Genomic DNA, 15723 nt, shown 5'->3' on the forward strand with positions numbered 1-15723 from the left:
AAGGAGAGATGAGGAAGGATTCTCCCCTAGAGACCTCAGAGGAAACAAGCCTGCCAAAACCTTGATTTCGAATTTCTGGCCTTCAAAACTATGAGAGAATAACTTTCCTTTGTTTAAAGACACCAAGTTTGTGGTCATTTGTTACAGCAGCAATAGGAAACTAATACGGGCACCACATGTGCTTCAGAAGTCCAGGGACTGAGGGCAGGGCATTGAGATAAGGAGAGGACACAGGGTCAGACAGAGCAAGAGGAGGCAGCAAAATGGAGAGACAGACAGATGGACACAGGACACCCACCTTGGGGCCTGCCTGAGTGTAGGTGGCCCAGAGCACAGGCCACCCGGAGGGCAGGCTGGAGGAGGCGTCCCTTCCCGGGGCTCACGTACCTCAATGGATTTCCTTCCGGGGTGCTTGGCGGCAAGCAGCTGGTCACCCTCACTGTGCAGCTTATTAATTCTCTCCTCTTTGGCCTCCAGGTTCCGGTTGATGAAATTCTGCAGCAGGGGCAGCGGAGGGGCTCATTGACCAGCCAGGCAGTCCCGTGCTCCTTCCCAGCCCCCTGGCCCGCACCCCCAGAGCCTAGTGCCCACCTCGTACTGGCGCCGGCGGCTGGGGTATTCGAGGTTGCAGTCGCTCCAGTCGTACTGCATACGACTCTGGGCCTGCTGGTCCAGCCAGTACAGCTCATTGGTGCAGCGCTGCATGTAGTCCTGCAGCGAGCTCAGGTGCTGCTGCCGTGCCTGAGACGCCGCCTGTGGGCGGGCAAGGACAGGGCTGTGGCCTTGCCGGCAACAGCCTCCCTCCACGCCTCCTGCTCCACTGCACTCCCTTGGATAAGTCACCTGACCGCCTCCCACCCTCCGAAACCCCTTCATTTGTTCTGCAAATGTTTTCTGAGGATCTACTAAGTGCTGGGCACGGCTCCAGGCCCTGCGGATACAGCAGTGAGCAAAACAGACAAAACCCTCACAGAATTGACATATTTGTGGAATGTTAGTTTACTCGTCTGCAAAATGGGAATAATGACAGCACTGATCTCATAGGGCACCAACCCTGGCATACAGCTGGTGCTCAAAAAACATCAGCAGCTACACTTCCACTTTTTTCTTTAACATGCCATGGTGCTAGGGGGATCGTAGCAAACTACCACAGGGCAAGGAGGAGGGGAAGGAGGACGGATGTCTGCGTTCCACTCTGCAAATGAGAACAGTAGTGAACACATGTGTGGGGCCCACCACGTGCCAGGACTGTGCTAAGGACTTCTCCAACATCAACTCATGCAATCCTCAAAGCATCCTAAGAGCCAGGGACTGGAAGTGATTGTTTTACAGATGAGGAAACTGAGGCTCCCAGAGGCTCAGCAGCTTGTGCCCAAGGTTTCCCCACCAAAAGGGGTGGAGGCAGCCCAGCTCCAGAGCCTCCTACAGGCTATACTATCACTGCCTCTGCATTCTCACATCTGAGGCGTCTGTAACGTCCATAACAAGTGTCTGTAATGTCCACAACATTTATGTATCACTTGTGCGGTTTTAAAAAGAAGACATTCTTGGGGCTTCCCTGGTGGCGCAGTGGTTGAGAGTCTGCCTGCCAATGCAGGGGACACGGGTTCGAGCCCTGGTATGGGAAGATCCCACATGCCGCGGAGCAGCTGGGCCCATGAGCCACAACTACTGAGCCTGTGTGTCTGGAGCCTGTGCTCCGCAATGAGAGAGGCCGCGATAGTGAGAGGCCCGCGCACCGTGATGAAGAGTGGACCCCGCTCACCGCAACTAGAGAAGGCCCTCACACAGAAACGAAGACCCAACATAGCCAAAAATAAAAATAAATTAATAAATTAATTAAAAATTTAAAAAAGAAGACATTCTTTAAAGGTTTTGGAAAAGGAAATAGAAAAACTTCCGTTTATTAAGCAGGTGGCATTGTATCTGGCACACAGTAGGTGCTCAATAAAGAATTAAGAAGCAAATAGTAAGATGAACTGTATCCATGGGGTCTCTTGGGGTTTTCCACGAGCACAGGGCAAACAGGGGCGCCTCTCAGGTAGGGGCTCAGGGTACTGCCTCTTCCCACTTCATCCCCCTCCATCCTGTTTGAAGTGTTTACTGCACACACTTCTGTCCCCATGGCCCGGCTTCCCAGCCCCTCCCATCCCGTTCCCGGGGGCGTCTCACCAGCAGTTTCTGGTACTTGGCCTGGAGTTCGCTGTTCTGCTCCTGAGGACGGAGCCGAGGGCATGGGTTAGGGCGGGAGTGCAGGTGGGAGCCCCTCCTCCCCGGGGCCCCCCCCACCCCTGTGCACATACCTTGCCCCCGTCCTTGGTCAGGTGGGGCCTGATGGCCTTGACTTCATTGTGGAAGATGTTGTGCTGCTCCACCTGGTGGTCCACCAGCGGCAGGTCCGACCCGAAGCTCTGGCTGCTCAGCTTGTCCTGGCCGGACGGGTGGAGGGACAACATGCATGAGGGTGGGCCAGGGACTCAGGACTCACAGCCCACCCAGTACTCGCAGCCCACCCAGTACCCCATACCCTGGGAGCCTCGGCTCTCCTCCTCACGGTGCCAGCCAAGGAGTGAGTGAAGTGGCCCCGGAGGGATGCAGAGAGAGGCTGTCACATCCTATCTCATTTAATCTCACAGCAAACTCAGAGGTCCTCACAGTTACTGTTTCCATTTCACAGATGGGGAAACAGAGGCTCGGCCGGGGGAGTCACTTGCTTGGGGTCACCCAGTGCCTGGGGTTCTCCATGGTGGAGATGGGCTGGTGAGGGCAAAGGAAGGGCAGTGGCCGGCCAGAAATCTGGCCACTGCCCCCAGCCTGCCAGGACTCCAACGAGCCCGGGAGGGTCCCAAACTCCACCACTTCTGCTGTGTGACCCTGAGCTAGGCACTGCACCTCTCTGAGCCTTGCTCATCTCATTGACACAAACATCAGGAAACACCGGGAACACAACTCCCTCCCTGGCAGGACTGTGGTGCCCATTCAATGGTAGGGGTCCCCCCGGCCCACACATAGCCCCACCCCAGCTGAACCCCGGGCCATACCAGCTTTTCCTCCACCAGCGCTTCCCAGTTGACCTGCGGGTCCACCTCCTTCACTGCCAGGTTGTAGACCTGCTTGTGTTTCCCGCGGAGGTTGGTCACACGCTCCTTCAGCTGACAGATGCTGAGCGGGGAGAGTGGCCACCCTGGTTAGCGGGGCTGGTTGGCGGGTGCACTGCCCATGCCACAAGGGGGGCGGCCTCCCACCCCAGCCCCTGGCCTCAGCTTTCTGCTCAGTGGCCTGGTAGGACAGGGTGACTGTGGCCTTGGGTCCAGGCAATCACTCCCACCCTGCTCCTGTCCACTTTCCTTCATTCTACCTTCCCCCACCAATGTTTCCTGAGAGCCCTACTGTGCACCCAGACCCACAGGAGGTTCCAGAAGAAACAGGCAGATCTGCTGCTCTCTGGAGCCCACCATCCAGCAGGGCTACAGGGTGGTGGGGGCCATGACAGTGAGAGTGCTTTGTCCACATCTAAGCTGAGGCGAGAGCCAGGCGCTCGGGAAGCCAGCTGGGCATTAGGCAGGAGAGAATGTGTTCGCAAGCTTGGAGGTCAGAAGGCTGTGGTCACACTCTGACCAGGACAGGAGAGAGACACCAGCGCTCCGAACCTCAGTTTCCCCAACTGCAAAATGGGTTGTCGTGAGGATAACATAAAGTGTTTGGCTCGTGCTGGCATCCAGTTAACCCTCAACAAACCCCAACTCGGGTTCCTGAATGCTGAGTGGCTGCAGCCCCCCTGCCCTGGTCCCGAGCAGGTCCCTCAGGACCCGAAGCAGAAGGGACCTACTCCTCGGCGATCATGTCCGCCTGGGGGTGCTTCATGTGCTTGGCGATGGCTGCGTCCGCCTCCAGCACATACAGCAGCTTCTCTGAGTCTGAAACCTTCTGCAGGGCTGAGTCCCGGTGCTCCGGCTGCCGGCCCTCCTGCAGCCGGGCCAGGTCCTGTGAGAGTCACAAGAAAGGGGCGGGGAGAGAGAGTGAGCAGGGACTCAGTGAGCACAGCTGGGATGGGAGGGACGGGGAGGAGAGGGGCGAGCAATGGCCTCCCCCAGCCCTGCCCAGCCTCTGCTCAAGTGCCTGCTGTGGCCGGCTCGGGACACAGCTGTGCACAAAGAGACATTGCCCCCGCCCAGCCCAGGGGAGAGGAAGACCCCCAGAAAGGCAAGTCATAGATAAACCTCACAAAGGTGACTGCAAGTTCCTACAAGTTGGTGTTTACCAAGGAAACACAGCAGAGGGGGAACATGGGGGACCTGCTTGAGCTCTGGGGGTCAGTGAGGCCCCTCTGAGGTGGTGACACAGGCTAAGAAGGAAGGAAGAAAGGGAAGAGTGTTCTAGGCAGAGGGAATAGTCTGTGCAAAGGTCCTGTGGGAGGAAAGGATGGCTGTGATTGAGGCTGGAAGGAGGTACGGGGGAGGAAGTGGGAGACGGGGCCCCACCTATCCTTAAAGGCAATTCCTCCAGGGGCTCTGCAGGGAACAGGGTACAAGCTGGGAGCACAGTCAGGGGTTGTGACAGGGCCTGGGTGAGAGCTGAGGGTGGCCCACGCTGGGGTGTCACCAGTGAAATGGAGAGAATGAACCAAGTGGGTGGGCATCTGGGAGGCACGATGGATAAGTCGCTGATGAGTCCAGGGTCTCTGCTTATTTACGGAAGAACAATGAATGAGCAGCGGGTACAGCAGGTTTCTAAACACAGTCCATTAATCCACTTAGTGGACTTTCAGGGAGCATGGCTGGGCACTGTGCCAGGCCCGGGGGACCCCAGGCCCAGGGGGGATGAGTCAGAGACTGGACTGGGGGTCCAGAGACTGGACGGGGGTCACATGGGGGAACTCGCGAGGCCAGTCCCCTCCCCTCGCTGGGTCTCGGCGTCCCCATCTCTGCAATGGGAGTAAGAGAAACCCCTGCTTCAGAAGAGGCATCCAAGTGACCCAAGGACTCTCCCTTGGCAGTGAGAAGGTGGGAGCACAAACGTAGGCTCGTCAGGGACGAGCCTCAAAACCATGCAAGTGAGAGGAGCCAGACACGGAAGGCCACGCTGCACGGGACCGATTTATGGGAACTGCCCCGAGTCGGCTAATTCACAGGCAGAAAGTAGATGAGTGGCTGCCAAGGGCTGGATGGGAGTGGGAATCTGTAGTCAATGGACACAGGAGATCTTACGAAGGGATGAAAAAAAGTTCTGAAACCAACCTACAGAAATGACTGCACCACTTGGTGATGTTACTAGAAACCATTGCACTGTACGTTTAAAGGGGGTGCATTTTTCCGATCTGTGAAACATGCCTCAATAAAGATGTTGAAAAAGAAGAAGGAAGAAATGGCAAAAGGAAAAAGAAGTGAACAGAAGTGATGTGGTGCCTGGTACGGTGTCAAATGACTCAACTTCCTCTCGGAGGAAGAGAAGGTATCCAGCACGTTCTTCCAGGTCTTTCCTGGGCCGGGAGGGCTAAGCAGCAAGTGGGCCCAGTGCCCTGAGGGGCTTGGGGGTGAGGTCCACGTGGCAGAAGTCCAATGGCGCTGGGCCATCACCCCACCATGGGTGGGTCTGGCGAGTTAAAAAGTTGCAACAAAATGTCACGGTTCTTGGCTTGGGTGGAATTTTATCAGCTCCACCATCACCAGCTGATCTGAAGCTCTGCTGGGCAGTTATAGTGTCAAAGATTAATTTTGCAAAAGGAGGAAGTAAATTAATCATTCCCTATTTCACACAGGTGCAGGTGCTGTGTGGGAACGCAAGCCCTCTCCAGCCGAGACAAGAAAGAACATCTAGTGGGGAGATATGCCATGTGGGTGTTCAACAGTCAACAGTTGGACAAGACTGATCAATGGGAACAGAGGTCAGCAGAGTGGTTACCTCTGGGGGATACTGATTGGGAAGGTCCCTCGGGACCTTTCGGGAAATGTCCTCTATCTTGACCTGAGTAATGGTTTCATGGGTACCTACTGATGCAAAAACTCACAAGGGTGAGCTCTTAAAACTTGGACACTTTCCATAGACAAGTTTTTTAAAGTAAAAAAAAAGAAAATCATAGGGACTGACATATCTTGTAAATGACACACACACTGATGGACAGATGAAGGACAAAATCATAGGGACTGACATATCTTGTAAATGACACACACACTGATGGACAGATGAAGGACAAAGCAAACCCAGGAGATGTGGTGAGGATAGGGATGTTCTCCAATTCTTCCAACTTTCCTGGCATTTAAAAATTGGGATCGACACAAAAGGTCACATGCTGTATGATTCTGTTTATATGAAATATCCAGAATAAGTATATCCAAAGAGACGGAAAGCAGATTAGCGGTTGTCAGGGGCTGTGGGGAGGGGATGGGGAATGACTGCTGACGGGTGTGGAGTTTCCCTTTGGGGCGATGAAAGTGCCCTGGAACCAGATAGAGGCAGTGGTTGCACAACATCGTAAATGTACAAAATGCCATGGAATTGTACACTTTAAGTGGTTAATTATATCTTATGTGAATCTCACTTCCATTAAAAAAATAGGAAAGTTCAAGAGAACGTTTGGGTAGTAAAATTAATAATGATGTTTTCTTCCAAAAAAAGGAAGGAAGGAAGGAAGAGAAAAGACAGAAAGATTATCCCATGCAGTCTTCAAAGCGTGGTTTCTTTTCTTAAGTTTGTTCATTTGAATGAAAAGAAAATAGTTCAAAATTATCTCCCTAAAACATCCTTGTTACTTTGAGTCATTACTCTAAGCAAATACAATGAGAGAGCTGGATGCTATTCACACGCACAAGAAAAGGTCACAGGTACACGAGAAGGTTAATGGATGATGGTTCTCTCTGGTGGTGGAATTATACGCCATCTTAATTTGCTTCGTTATACTTGTTTATCGGTCCTGAAATGTTTGTAATGAACACATATTACTTTTATTAGGAGGAAAAAAGGACACACTCCAAAAAGCTGTTTTCATTTAGGAAAGCACACGCCACCATGGCAGTCACAAGAGAGGGGACAAAAAAACTGCCAAAGGGGCTGGGTACCAGGGCAAGGGCATGGCCAGAGGGAAGGATGCTGGCAGGGCTGGCTGAGGCCGGAAAGAAAAGTGGGAGGTGGAGGCAGGAAAGGAATGAGAGAGGGGAGGGGGGACCCTGAGGGAGGGGGGCCCTCTTGCCTTTCCTGCCCCACTCTCCCCATGCCCCCACTTCTCACCCCCAGCTGTGCCATCCCCAGCCCACTCTTGTCCCTCAGGTCTCAGGGGGACTGGTCCTCAGGTGGGTGGATCCCTTGGCTCTCAGAGGAGTGGCAGCCACGTCTGGGCCTGGGGACAGCAGTGGGGCCGGCCGGACCTTGACCTCTCTCGTGACCTGTCCACCCTCAGCCACCCACTCCTCTGGACCCTCGTCTTAGTCATGCCTGGAATGCAGATGAAATACAGACGCCCAGTTAAATTCAAATTTCAGATAAACAACGGATAATTTTATAATATTATTATATCCCAAGTAGTACATGGGATATAATTATACAAAAAAAAATATTTGTGTTCTAAAATTCAAACTTAACTGGATACCCTATATTTTTATTTGCTAAATCTGGCAACCCCACCTGTGGGATGCCTCTGGGGTCAGCTCTGTCACTGACGCAGTCCGCCCTGGCCCTCTCTGAACCTCAGTTTCTCCAGCTACAAAAAAACATATAAACTCAACCGCACTGGGCTGTGGAGGGTTCAGAGAAGAGGGGGTCATCTTAGCAGCTCACAGGACTGAGCATGGCTCCAGTGTGGCCCACGGTGCAGGATCCCCAGGAGAACCTTTGGGCTCAGGTCGGTTGTTATCCCCATGTTACAGGAGAGGAAACTGAGGCACAGAGAGGGAAAGTGATCTCCCCAGCCTGCATCTGAAGAGTGGCAATGGTAGGAGAAGTAAGGATGATGATGTTGATAATAATAGTGAGCCCTGCACTGCAGCTGCATAATCTCATCGAATCTTTACAGCAGCCCAGCAGGTGGGGACAATCGCTCTTACCCTTTCAGAGGGAATCGCATGAACAGAGAGGTAAGGTGACTTGCTCAAGGTCACACAGTAAGTGGCAAAGCTGGGATCCTAACCAGAGCCTGGATCCTGAGTCTGTGGTTCTCCTCCAGATGGGGCCCATAAGCTGCAGCAACTTTGTACCCGGGGTGGAGGAGCTGGTACTACCAGCAATAAGGAGGTTCCTCTTCAGTGCATCTCCACCTGGGCACTTTGACATTTGCGGCTGGATCATTCCGTGTACGGGGCTGTTCTGTGCACTGTAGGGTGTATAGCAGCATCCCTGGACTCCACCACTAGATACCCACCCACTGCATTCCCCAAGTTGTGACGGCTAAAAATGTCTCCAGATGTGACCACATGTCCCCTGGGGGCAGAATCACACCCAGGTGAGAACCACGGGGTCAGACAAGCCCCTGGTCCTGAGCAGGGCTGGTGGCACAGGGAGCACCAGGGTGGGTGATGGGGCACTCACGCTCTGCAGCTTGGCCTCCGTGTCCACGATGTTCCTCTCCACTTGGTCGGCATTCTTCTGCAGCTGCTCAATCAGCTCTGACAGCTCCTTGTTAGAGACGCTGCAGGCGGAAGAAGGGAGGTAGGCGGAGGGCCAGAGGGCAAGGGCCGGGTCCCCACCAGCACCCAGCCTCCCAGGCTGTCCCCAGCCCCAGGCTTGGAGCAGGAGCTGTCCAGTGAGCCTCAGATGGAGCTTGGCTGTCCCCCCAGGGCAACGTCACTAAAGGCACAGAAAGGAGGCAGCACCTGGCAGGGAATCAGCCCTCGCTCTGGCCATCGCTCTAACGCTTCTGTTTTACCATGCTGGCAGAGCACACTTACCCTTTTATTCCACATTTTTTACTGAGATGTAAAATTCACCCTTTTAAAGTGTATAATTCAGTGGTTTTTAGTGTATTCACAAGGTTGTATAACCATCATCACTATGTAATTCCAGAATGTTTTCATCACCCCCAAAAAGAAACTCCGCATCCTTTAGTACTCACACTCCTCACCATCCCGCCCTACGGCCCCTGGCAACCACGAATCCACTTTCTGTCTCTATGGATTTGCCTATTCCGGACATTTCATAGAAATGGAATCATACAATACGAGCGACACCTTTCATGTCTAACTTCTCTCACGTACCAATATTTTTGAGGGTCATCCATGTTATAGCATGTGTCAGTGCTTCATTCCTTTTTATGGCTGCATAATACTCCACAGCTTGAATATCTCACAGTTTACATATCCAGTCATCCACTGATGGACATTTGGGTTGTTTCCACCTTTTGGTCATTACAGATCAGGCTGCTATGAACATTTGGGTACAAGTTTTTGTGCGAGCAGCATTATTAAATACCTGACACTTTTAATCTACTCACTCTTTATACTTAAATAAATTTACTAAAAAAAGGAAATTGCTCTTCCCATTGCAAACATAAAACCAGAAGTCCTTGCCATCAATGGAGGTAACCACCAAAATAAATTCCACGGAAATAAAAGGATGGCATTAAGTTCTAGCCGGACACTAGGCCGCCTGCACATGTTGAAGCTGAGCCTTGCCCTCACCTGCTTAAAAGCAGAGCTTGGCACATGCTGCAGCCAAGTTAGAGCTGTGCTGGCACCAGGCTGAGACCTCCTGGGTGTTCTCAGAGCATCTGAGAGAGACCTGAAATCAGAACGGCTTTCTCACTTGGTGTTTCTGTGTTTCCTCCTGTCACATCTGTCTGCCCCCCCGAAATCACACCACAGACCACTCTGGCAAACACTACTGTGGGAGTGAAGACCTTGGCTTTGGACTCAGATGTGGATTCTCGCTGTGCGACTTGGCCAAGCTGCTGTCCCTCTCTGTGCCTCTGCTTCCTGCTGTCAGATGGACCTTTCCCAGTGGGGTGTTAGGGATGGGAGTGAGGTTATGCTGGCAAAGAGCTGGGCACCCAATAAATCTCACAAAGGTTCAAAGGTTCATGATTATAGTCGTTAAGGAGCCTTACTGATCCAGCTCCGACTTTGTTTTCTTTAAACAAAGGAAGGAACAAAGACCAGAGAGGGAAAGCAACTTGGTTAATGTCACACAGCCAGCCAGCCAGCCAGCCGGCCAGCAACGGTCAAGATTAGTACTTACCCCTCTAATCTCCATCAGAGACCTTTTATACCAGCTCCACAGTGGGGTCTGAGAAGCTAAGCACCCAGAGCATCATTCTGCCCACACTCAAGCACTTACTATGTGCCAGGCCCAGTAATGCACACAGGCACAGCCACCCCCAGACTGGGAGGAAATCAGAATTTATAGAAATAGTCACGAGACTGAGGCAGGCATGACCAGGCAAGCCTCCTGACCAGCTTGGTAGGAATGGGGATGGTCAGTGAAGGCTTCCTAGAGGAGGTGGTGGTGGCTGGGTTCTGAAGGATGAAGAGGAGTTGGGGTTTGTGGGCAGAAGGCTCCGATGAAGAGAGGCCATAAAAGAGGCAGGTCCTGGGTGTGTCCCTTGGGGTGGGCCAGGGCAGGGCTCTTGACCGTCAAGCAGAGCGGGCAGCCAGCTCTTCAGAGTGGAATTCCTCAAATCAAGGCCTGGGACCCACCTATTGTGGCACGAAACATTCAGATTCCCAGGCACTAACCCAGAGCCTCTGAATCTGGATCTCCAGAGCTGGACCCAGGAAGCTATATTATTATTGCTACTGTTTTTACAGGTTCCCCAGGGGACCCTGATACCCTCCAGGGTTTGAGGTCCAACACTGCAGGTACTGCTGGCGTGGGGGGAAGCTGGAGGGGGGTGGAAACAGGCATACAAACAGGAGCTGTGAGTCTGTCCAACCACGTCCCAAACCTTGCCTGAGGGCCTGCTCTGTGCCAGGTCTGGACACACAGGAACTAGGGGGAAGAGGGGAGGGTCTTAGGGAATAAGACCCAGGCCACACTCTCTGCAAAGTCAACCGAGGAGGCAGCCTTTCCCAAAGTGGGGCCCCAGGAACCCCAGTCCTGTAAATCACTCCTGGAATGAAGGCTTTGTCAGTCTAGGCAGTTAGGAAAACCCAACTCCTCAGTAAGCTCAGGAGCCAGTAAAGGCTCTGAGAAGTCCTGCAGTGGAGAAAGCTGGTATTCAGTAGAGCATCCAGGAAGGCTCAGAAGAGGGGACTGTGGGTGGAGGATCTGGGTAAGGAGGGATAAGGCTGCCAGGTCATGGGCTGACCCCCACTGCCCCCCACCCTGGCTGGGCGGAGCACATGGGGAATGCGAGCACTTCTGCCCTCAGCCCTACCCCAGCCACTGACCCCAGCCTGGCCTCAGCGCTCAGACGTGTTGAGTCTCAACCCAATATTTAACCCATGACAGTTGGGGCCACCACTGGGAACCTGCAGTGTAGGTTAGGTGGGGGCCTCATCCCTGTCAGGTCCAACGCAGCTCCACCTCAGGGCATGGGGCCAGCTCTCAACCAGCCCCTTCACTGGCTGGGGCAGGTTCGAGGAAAGTGCCTCCTGGACCCCACCCTGGCCAGCCCATTACTCCAGCTGAAGCCCAGCACTGGAAGGGGACACAGGGTGGGGGTGGGGGGGACAGCCAGCCCCAGGGACCTGGTGCTCCTAGTGGAGAACAAAGGACAGCTCAGTGGGAGCTGTGGTCAGACAGGCATGGGTTCCAAGTCCTGTTGGACCACTTACTGCTTGGACCATCCCAGGTAAGCACCTTACCCTCGAGGCGCCTCAGTCTCTCCATCTGTTGACTGGGGATGACCACAGAGTCACCATGGTAATTGGACACTTAGTGCACACGCTTCACCAGACATCAGACACGTTCACAGCATCCTCACCCTAAGCCCCTGGGGGAGGTTTGTGTGCCCTTTACAGGTGAGGAAACCAGCAATTTTACTTGATAGATATCAAGAGAAATGAAAACATAGGTCCACACAAAAACTTGTACACAAATGTTCATAGCAGCACTATTCACAATAGGCAGAAAGTGGAAGTAACACAAATGTTCAACTAATGAATAGATAAATGAAATGCAGGATATCCATACAACGGAATACAGCTCAGCCAAAAAAGGAATGAAACGCTAATACAGGCTACGGTATGGAGAAACCTGGAAACCATTAGGCTAAGTGAAAGAAGCCAGATACAAACAGTCACAAAAGATCCACTTATATGAAATGTCTAGAATAGCTAGATTCCTCGAAGCAGAAAGTAGAGTAGTAGTCGCGAGGGGCTGGGATGGGGAGGAAGGGGAGCAAGTGCTAAAGGGTGTGGGTTTCTTTTTAAGGGGATGAAATGTTCTAAAATTGATTATGGTGATGGTTGTATAATTCTGTGAATATACTCAGAACGGCTGAATTGTACATTTTAAATGAGTGAATTATATGATATGTGAGTTATATCTCAATAAAGCTGTTATCGAAAACATTGGCAAGTGCCATTTGTAAGTGATAGGGGTTTGTTTCTTCTTCCCTCACCACCTCGAGTGGTCCCTGCCTTTTTATCCTGTTTTCCATGGAGGCTGGGCCAGCTCCGGGTTATGCCCAGCTGCCTGGAAGATGCTAGTTAAACACTCACAGAGGGATGACCACGTGCCCGGCTGGTGCTAAGCAAATCACATATAGATTAGCTCATTAATCCTACCACCCCCTGAAGTAGCACTGTTCTGAGTGCACAGAGCCATTAGATAACTTGACCACAGTCTCACTGCCAGAAAGCAGGGTGGAGCTGGGATTCCAATCCAGGCCTCTGGAGAACAGTCTCAGCACTTCTGCCTTTTGGGTTTGGAGTCCTGAATGAGTGACCCCAAAGGGTCCTGCATTCCTCCTGCCATCTAGCTGGCCATGGGAGCAAACGTGTGTCCCCTTGAGAGCTGCAGAGCCGCACACCAGGAGTATAGGAATGTGGGAGGGTTGGGAACCTGCAGAGAGGGGGTGCAGATCCCAAGAGGGCTGGGAACTGGCTGGGCCGGTCCAGCTTTTCATCTGGCTAATGAGCCACACTAAGGCAGCCAGACGCCACACCAGGGTGCTGTCAGCCCGCCCGAATGATGGAGGCCCAGATACAGCCCTTCCCTAGCAACCTCTTCTGAGTCTGGTCCCACCCACGGAGATGAAAATCTCCTGGTTGAGCCAGAAAAGCCGAGGTGCCCCCACCCACCCAGAGAAGGGAAGGAACCAGGGAAGCGGCTCTAAGTGACAGGCTGAGAGAGGGACATGCCCAGCCTCCCTCCACTTACTCAGAAGTTTAACATGGACACAGGGGCTGTGGGCAGTGACCATGGGCACTGGTAGTTGCATCCGAAGTCATCCAGCCCCACCTGCTCATTACATATGTGAGCAAACTGAGGCCCTCAGAAGCGAACTCACCCACCCAAGGTCACACGGTGGGCAGCCAGTGTCCTTAGTCAGACAGGGTTCAAATCCATTTGTGTAACCTTAGAGGAGGTACTTTACATTTCTGGGCCTCGGTTTTATCATCTGTCAAATGGGCAAGATACATCCTATCTAGGTAAGTGAGGTGGGCAGTGAGGGTCAGGGTCACTTCTGGAAACACCAGAATCTCAAGCTTCAAAGACCACTTTGGGGTTCAAGGACTGAGCTGGAGGTTGGGAGCAGCCTCTAGGGGCCCATAAGCAGATTAGACATCATGTAAGCTCACGAGTGGAGTGTCACCGGTTTTACCAGCGCCTAAAACAGTGCCTGGCACACAGGAGACACTCAACAAATACTTATGCTGTACAGCAGAAACTAACAACATGGTAAATCAACTACACTCCAATAAAAAATAAGAAAACAAAACCAAATATCCATTCTAATCACCTAGCGCAGGGGCCCCATAAATGGTGACAAAGACTATTCATGAAACACCTATTCATTGCACTTTTACTCCCTGCAGGGCTTGCCATTCAAATGAGACTGAGCCCTTACATTGCTCCCTGATCTGTGCATGGGGCTCTGCCTGTGGACCCCCTTTCTCTTCTGGGAACCCCTTCTTGCCAGTGGCGCCTGGTCCTGTAAAATAGGTTCCTTCTAAAAAAAACAGTAACTTGGGGGCTTCCCCGGTGGTGCAGTGGTTAAGAATCCACCTGCCAATGCAGGGGACACGGGTTCAATCCCTGGTCTGGGAAGATCCCATGTGCCACGGAGCAACTAAGCCCGTGTGCCACAACTACTGAGCCTGCGCTCTAGAGCCCGTGTGCCACACCTACTGAAGCCCGTGCACCACAACGAAGAGTAGCCCCTGCTCGCCGCAACTAGAGAAAGCCTGCAAGCAGCAATGAAGACCCAACACAGCCATAAATAAATAAATAAATAAATATTTTTAAAATAAACAAAAAATTTTAAATAGAAGTAAATGTTAAAAAAAATTCTTATAAAAATAAATAAAAATCAGTAACTTCACAGCGCTGGGGACGGCAAGGTGAACAATACCAGGGAGAAGGTGCGTCTAAATGGAGGACATGGCACTCTCTCGGAATCCTCCTCAATAACGCAAAACCTCCATGTCATCGCTGGGAGCCAGCAGACAAACGCAAATTGAGGGACGGTCTACAAAACACCTGACCAGACCTCTTCAAAAGTATCAAGGTCACAAAAGACCAGACTAAGGGTTAGATGACAGACCTGATCACTAAATGCAACCTGGGGTCCTGGAACAGAAAGAGGGCATTGGGGGGAACTGGGGAGGCAGAACAAAGTTCATAGCTCAGTTTTCTACAAAAAGGTTCCTTCTAGATTTCCAGGTTTTCAGCAAAATCCTATAGGAATGGATGCTTCTGGGTGATGGTGTGTCCAGGATGCCCACGTGGACAGGTAGGGCAGTGGGTGCTGTGGCCTGACACCCCATCTGGTAAAAGCTGACGGGGACCCAAGACTAGGCTGTCCCCAGAAACAGCCCTCTCAGCCCAGCCCAGGCTGCAGTCAGGGGATGCGAGTGGGTTTCATAAGCCAGGTATGGTCACACCCAGCAGACTGGGGCTGTTTCTCCAGAGAACCTGCCTTTGTTTTCTTTTCCAGGGCTGAGGAAGTTGGAGTCTGCCGAGGGTCCAGGTCCCATCTAAGGCACAACAAGGGGCCCCATTTACTTGGCCTGGTCTGCGTATGAGACTCCTGGTAAAAGGAGGGAAAACGGGGTGCAGGCCACCCGGGGGGCTGCCTCAGAGCCCCGGGGTGGGTTTGAGGACACTCGGGGACAAAGAGTTGTTTTCTGGGTCTGAGCCCACAGGCACCAGCCTGGAACAGACATCTCTTTGTATCTCAGGATGTACTCTGAGTGTTGGAACTGTGGGGAGACGGCCTGGGAGCCTCAAGTGGCATCGGGTATGCTCTCTCCGTCACCGGGAGTTAGAAACTCAATAACCACAGCCCGACCTGCTTTGCAGGTGGCCACTCACAGCCCAAGAGGTCAGCTGCAGAGTGGGGAGCTGGGGCTGGAACCCAGTGCTGTGATGTCCAGGGGGCAGCCCAGGACAGCCTGTGGTGTCTGGTCAGCGGGCCAGCAGGGATGCCAACTAGAGAAGTGAGGACAGAGGTGGCACTCCAGGTCACCCAGACTCTGTAGATGCTCCATATGGAGCAAAAAGAAAGAGAACACAGGCGTCTCAGAGGACCCTCAGCCCCACCCACCACTAGTCACTTCTTCTTGCTATAGTTTGTGTGGGGAGCCCCTGGCCCTTTCCCACGATATAGCTGTACTGCAGTATAGCCTGGTG

General features: G+C 52.7%; 1 protein-coding gene across 2 annotated transcripts in view; it reads right to left on the reverse strand.

Moving 5' to 3' along the window:
• Positions 1-15723, reverse strand: part of PPL (periplakin) — a 43378-nt gene that overhangs the window by 14964 nt on the left and 12691 nt on the right. For both annotated transcript variants that reach the window (XM_032604223.1, XM_032604222.1), the window contains exons 2-8: positions 8518-8617; positions 3830-3984; positions 3042-3162; positions 2304-2429; positions 2173-2214; positions 592-753; positions 388-495 (exon numbers count right to left, since the gene is read on the reverse strand). In XM_032604223.1, the coding sequence (XP_032460114.1) occupies positions 388-495; positions 592-753; positions 2173-2214; positions 2304-2429; positions 3042-3162; positions 3830-3984; positions 8518-8617 (814 nt within the window). The remainder of the gene's footprint in view (positions 1-387; positions 496-591; positions 754-2172; positions 2215-2303; positions 2430-3041; positions 3163-3829; positions 3985-8517; positions 8618-15723) is intronic.

This window comes from Phocoena sinus, chromosome 15 (assembly GCF_008692025.1).
Source record: "Phocoena sinus isolate mPhoSin1 chromosome 15, mPhoSin1.pri, whole genome shotgun sequence".
Classification (NCBI taxonomy): Eukaryota; Metazoa; Chordata; class Mammalia; order Artiodactyla; family Phocoenidae; genus Phocoena; species Phocoena sinus.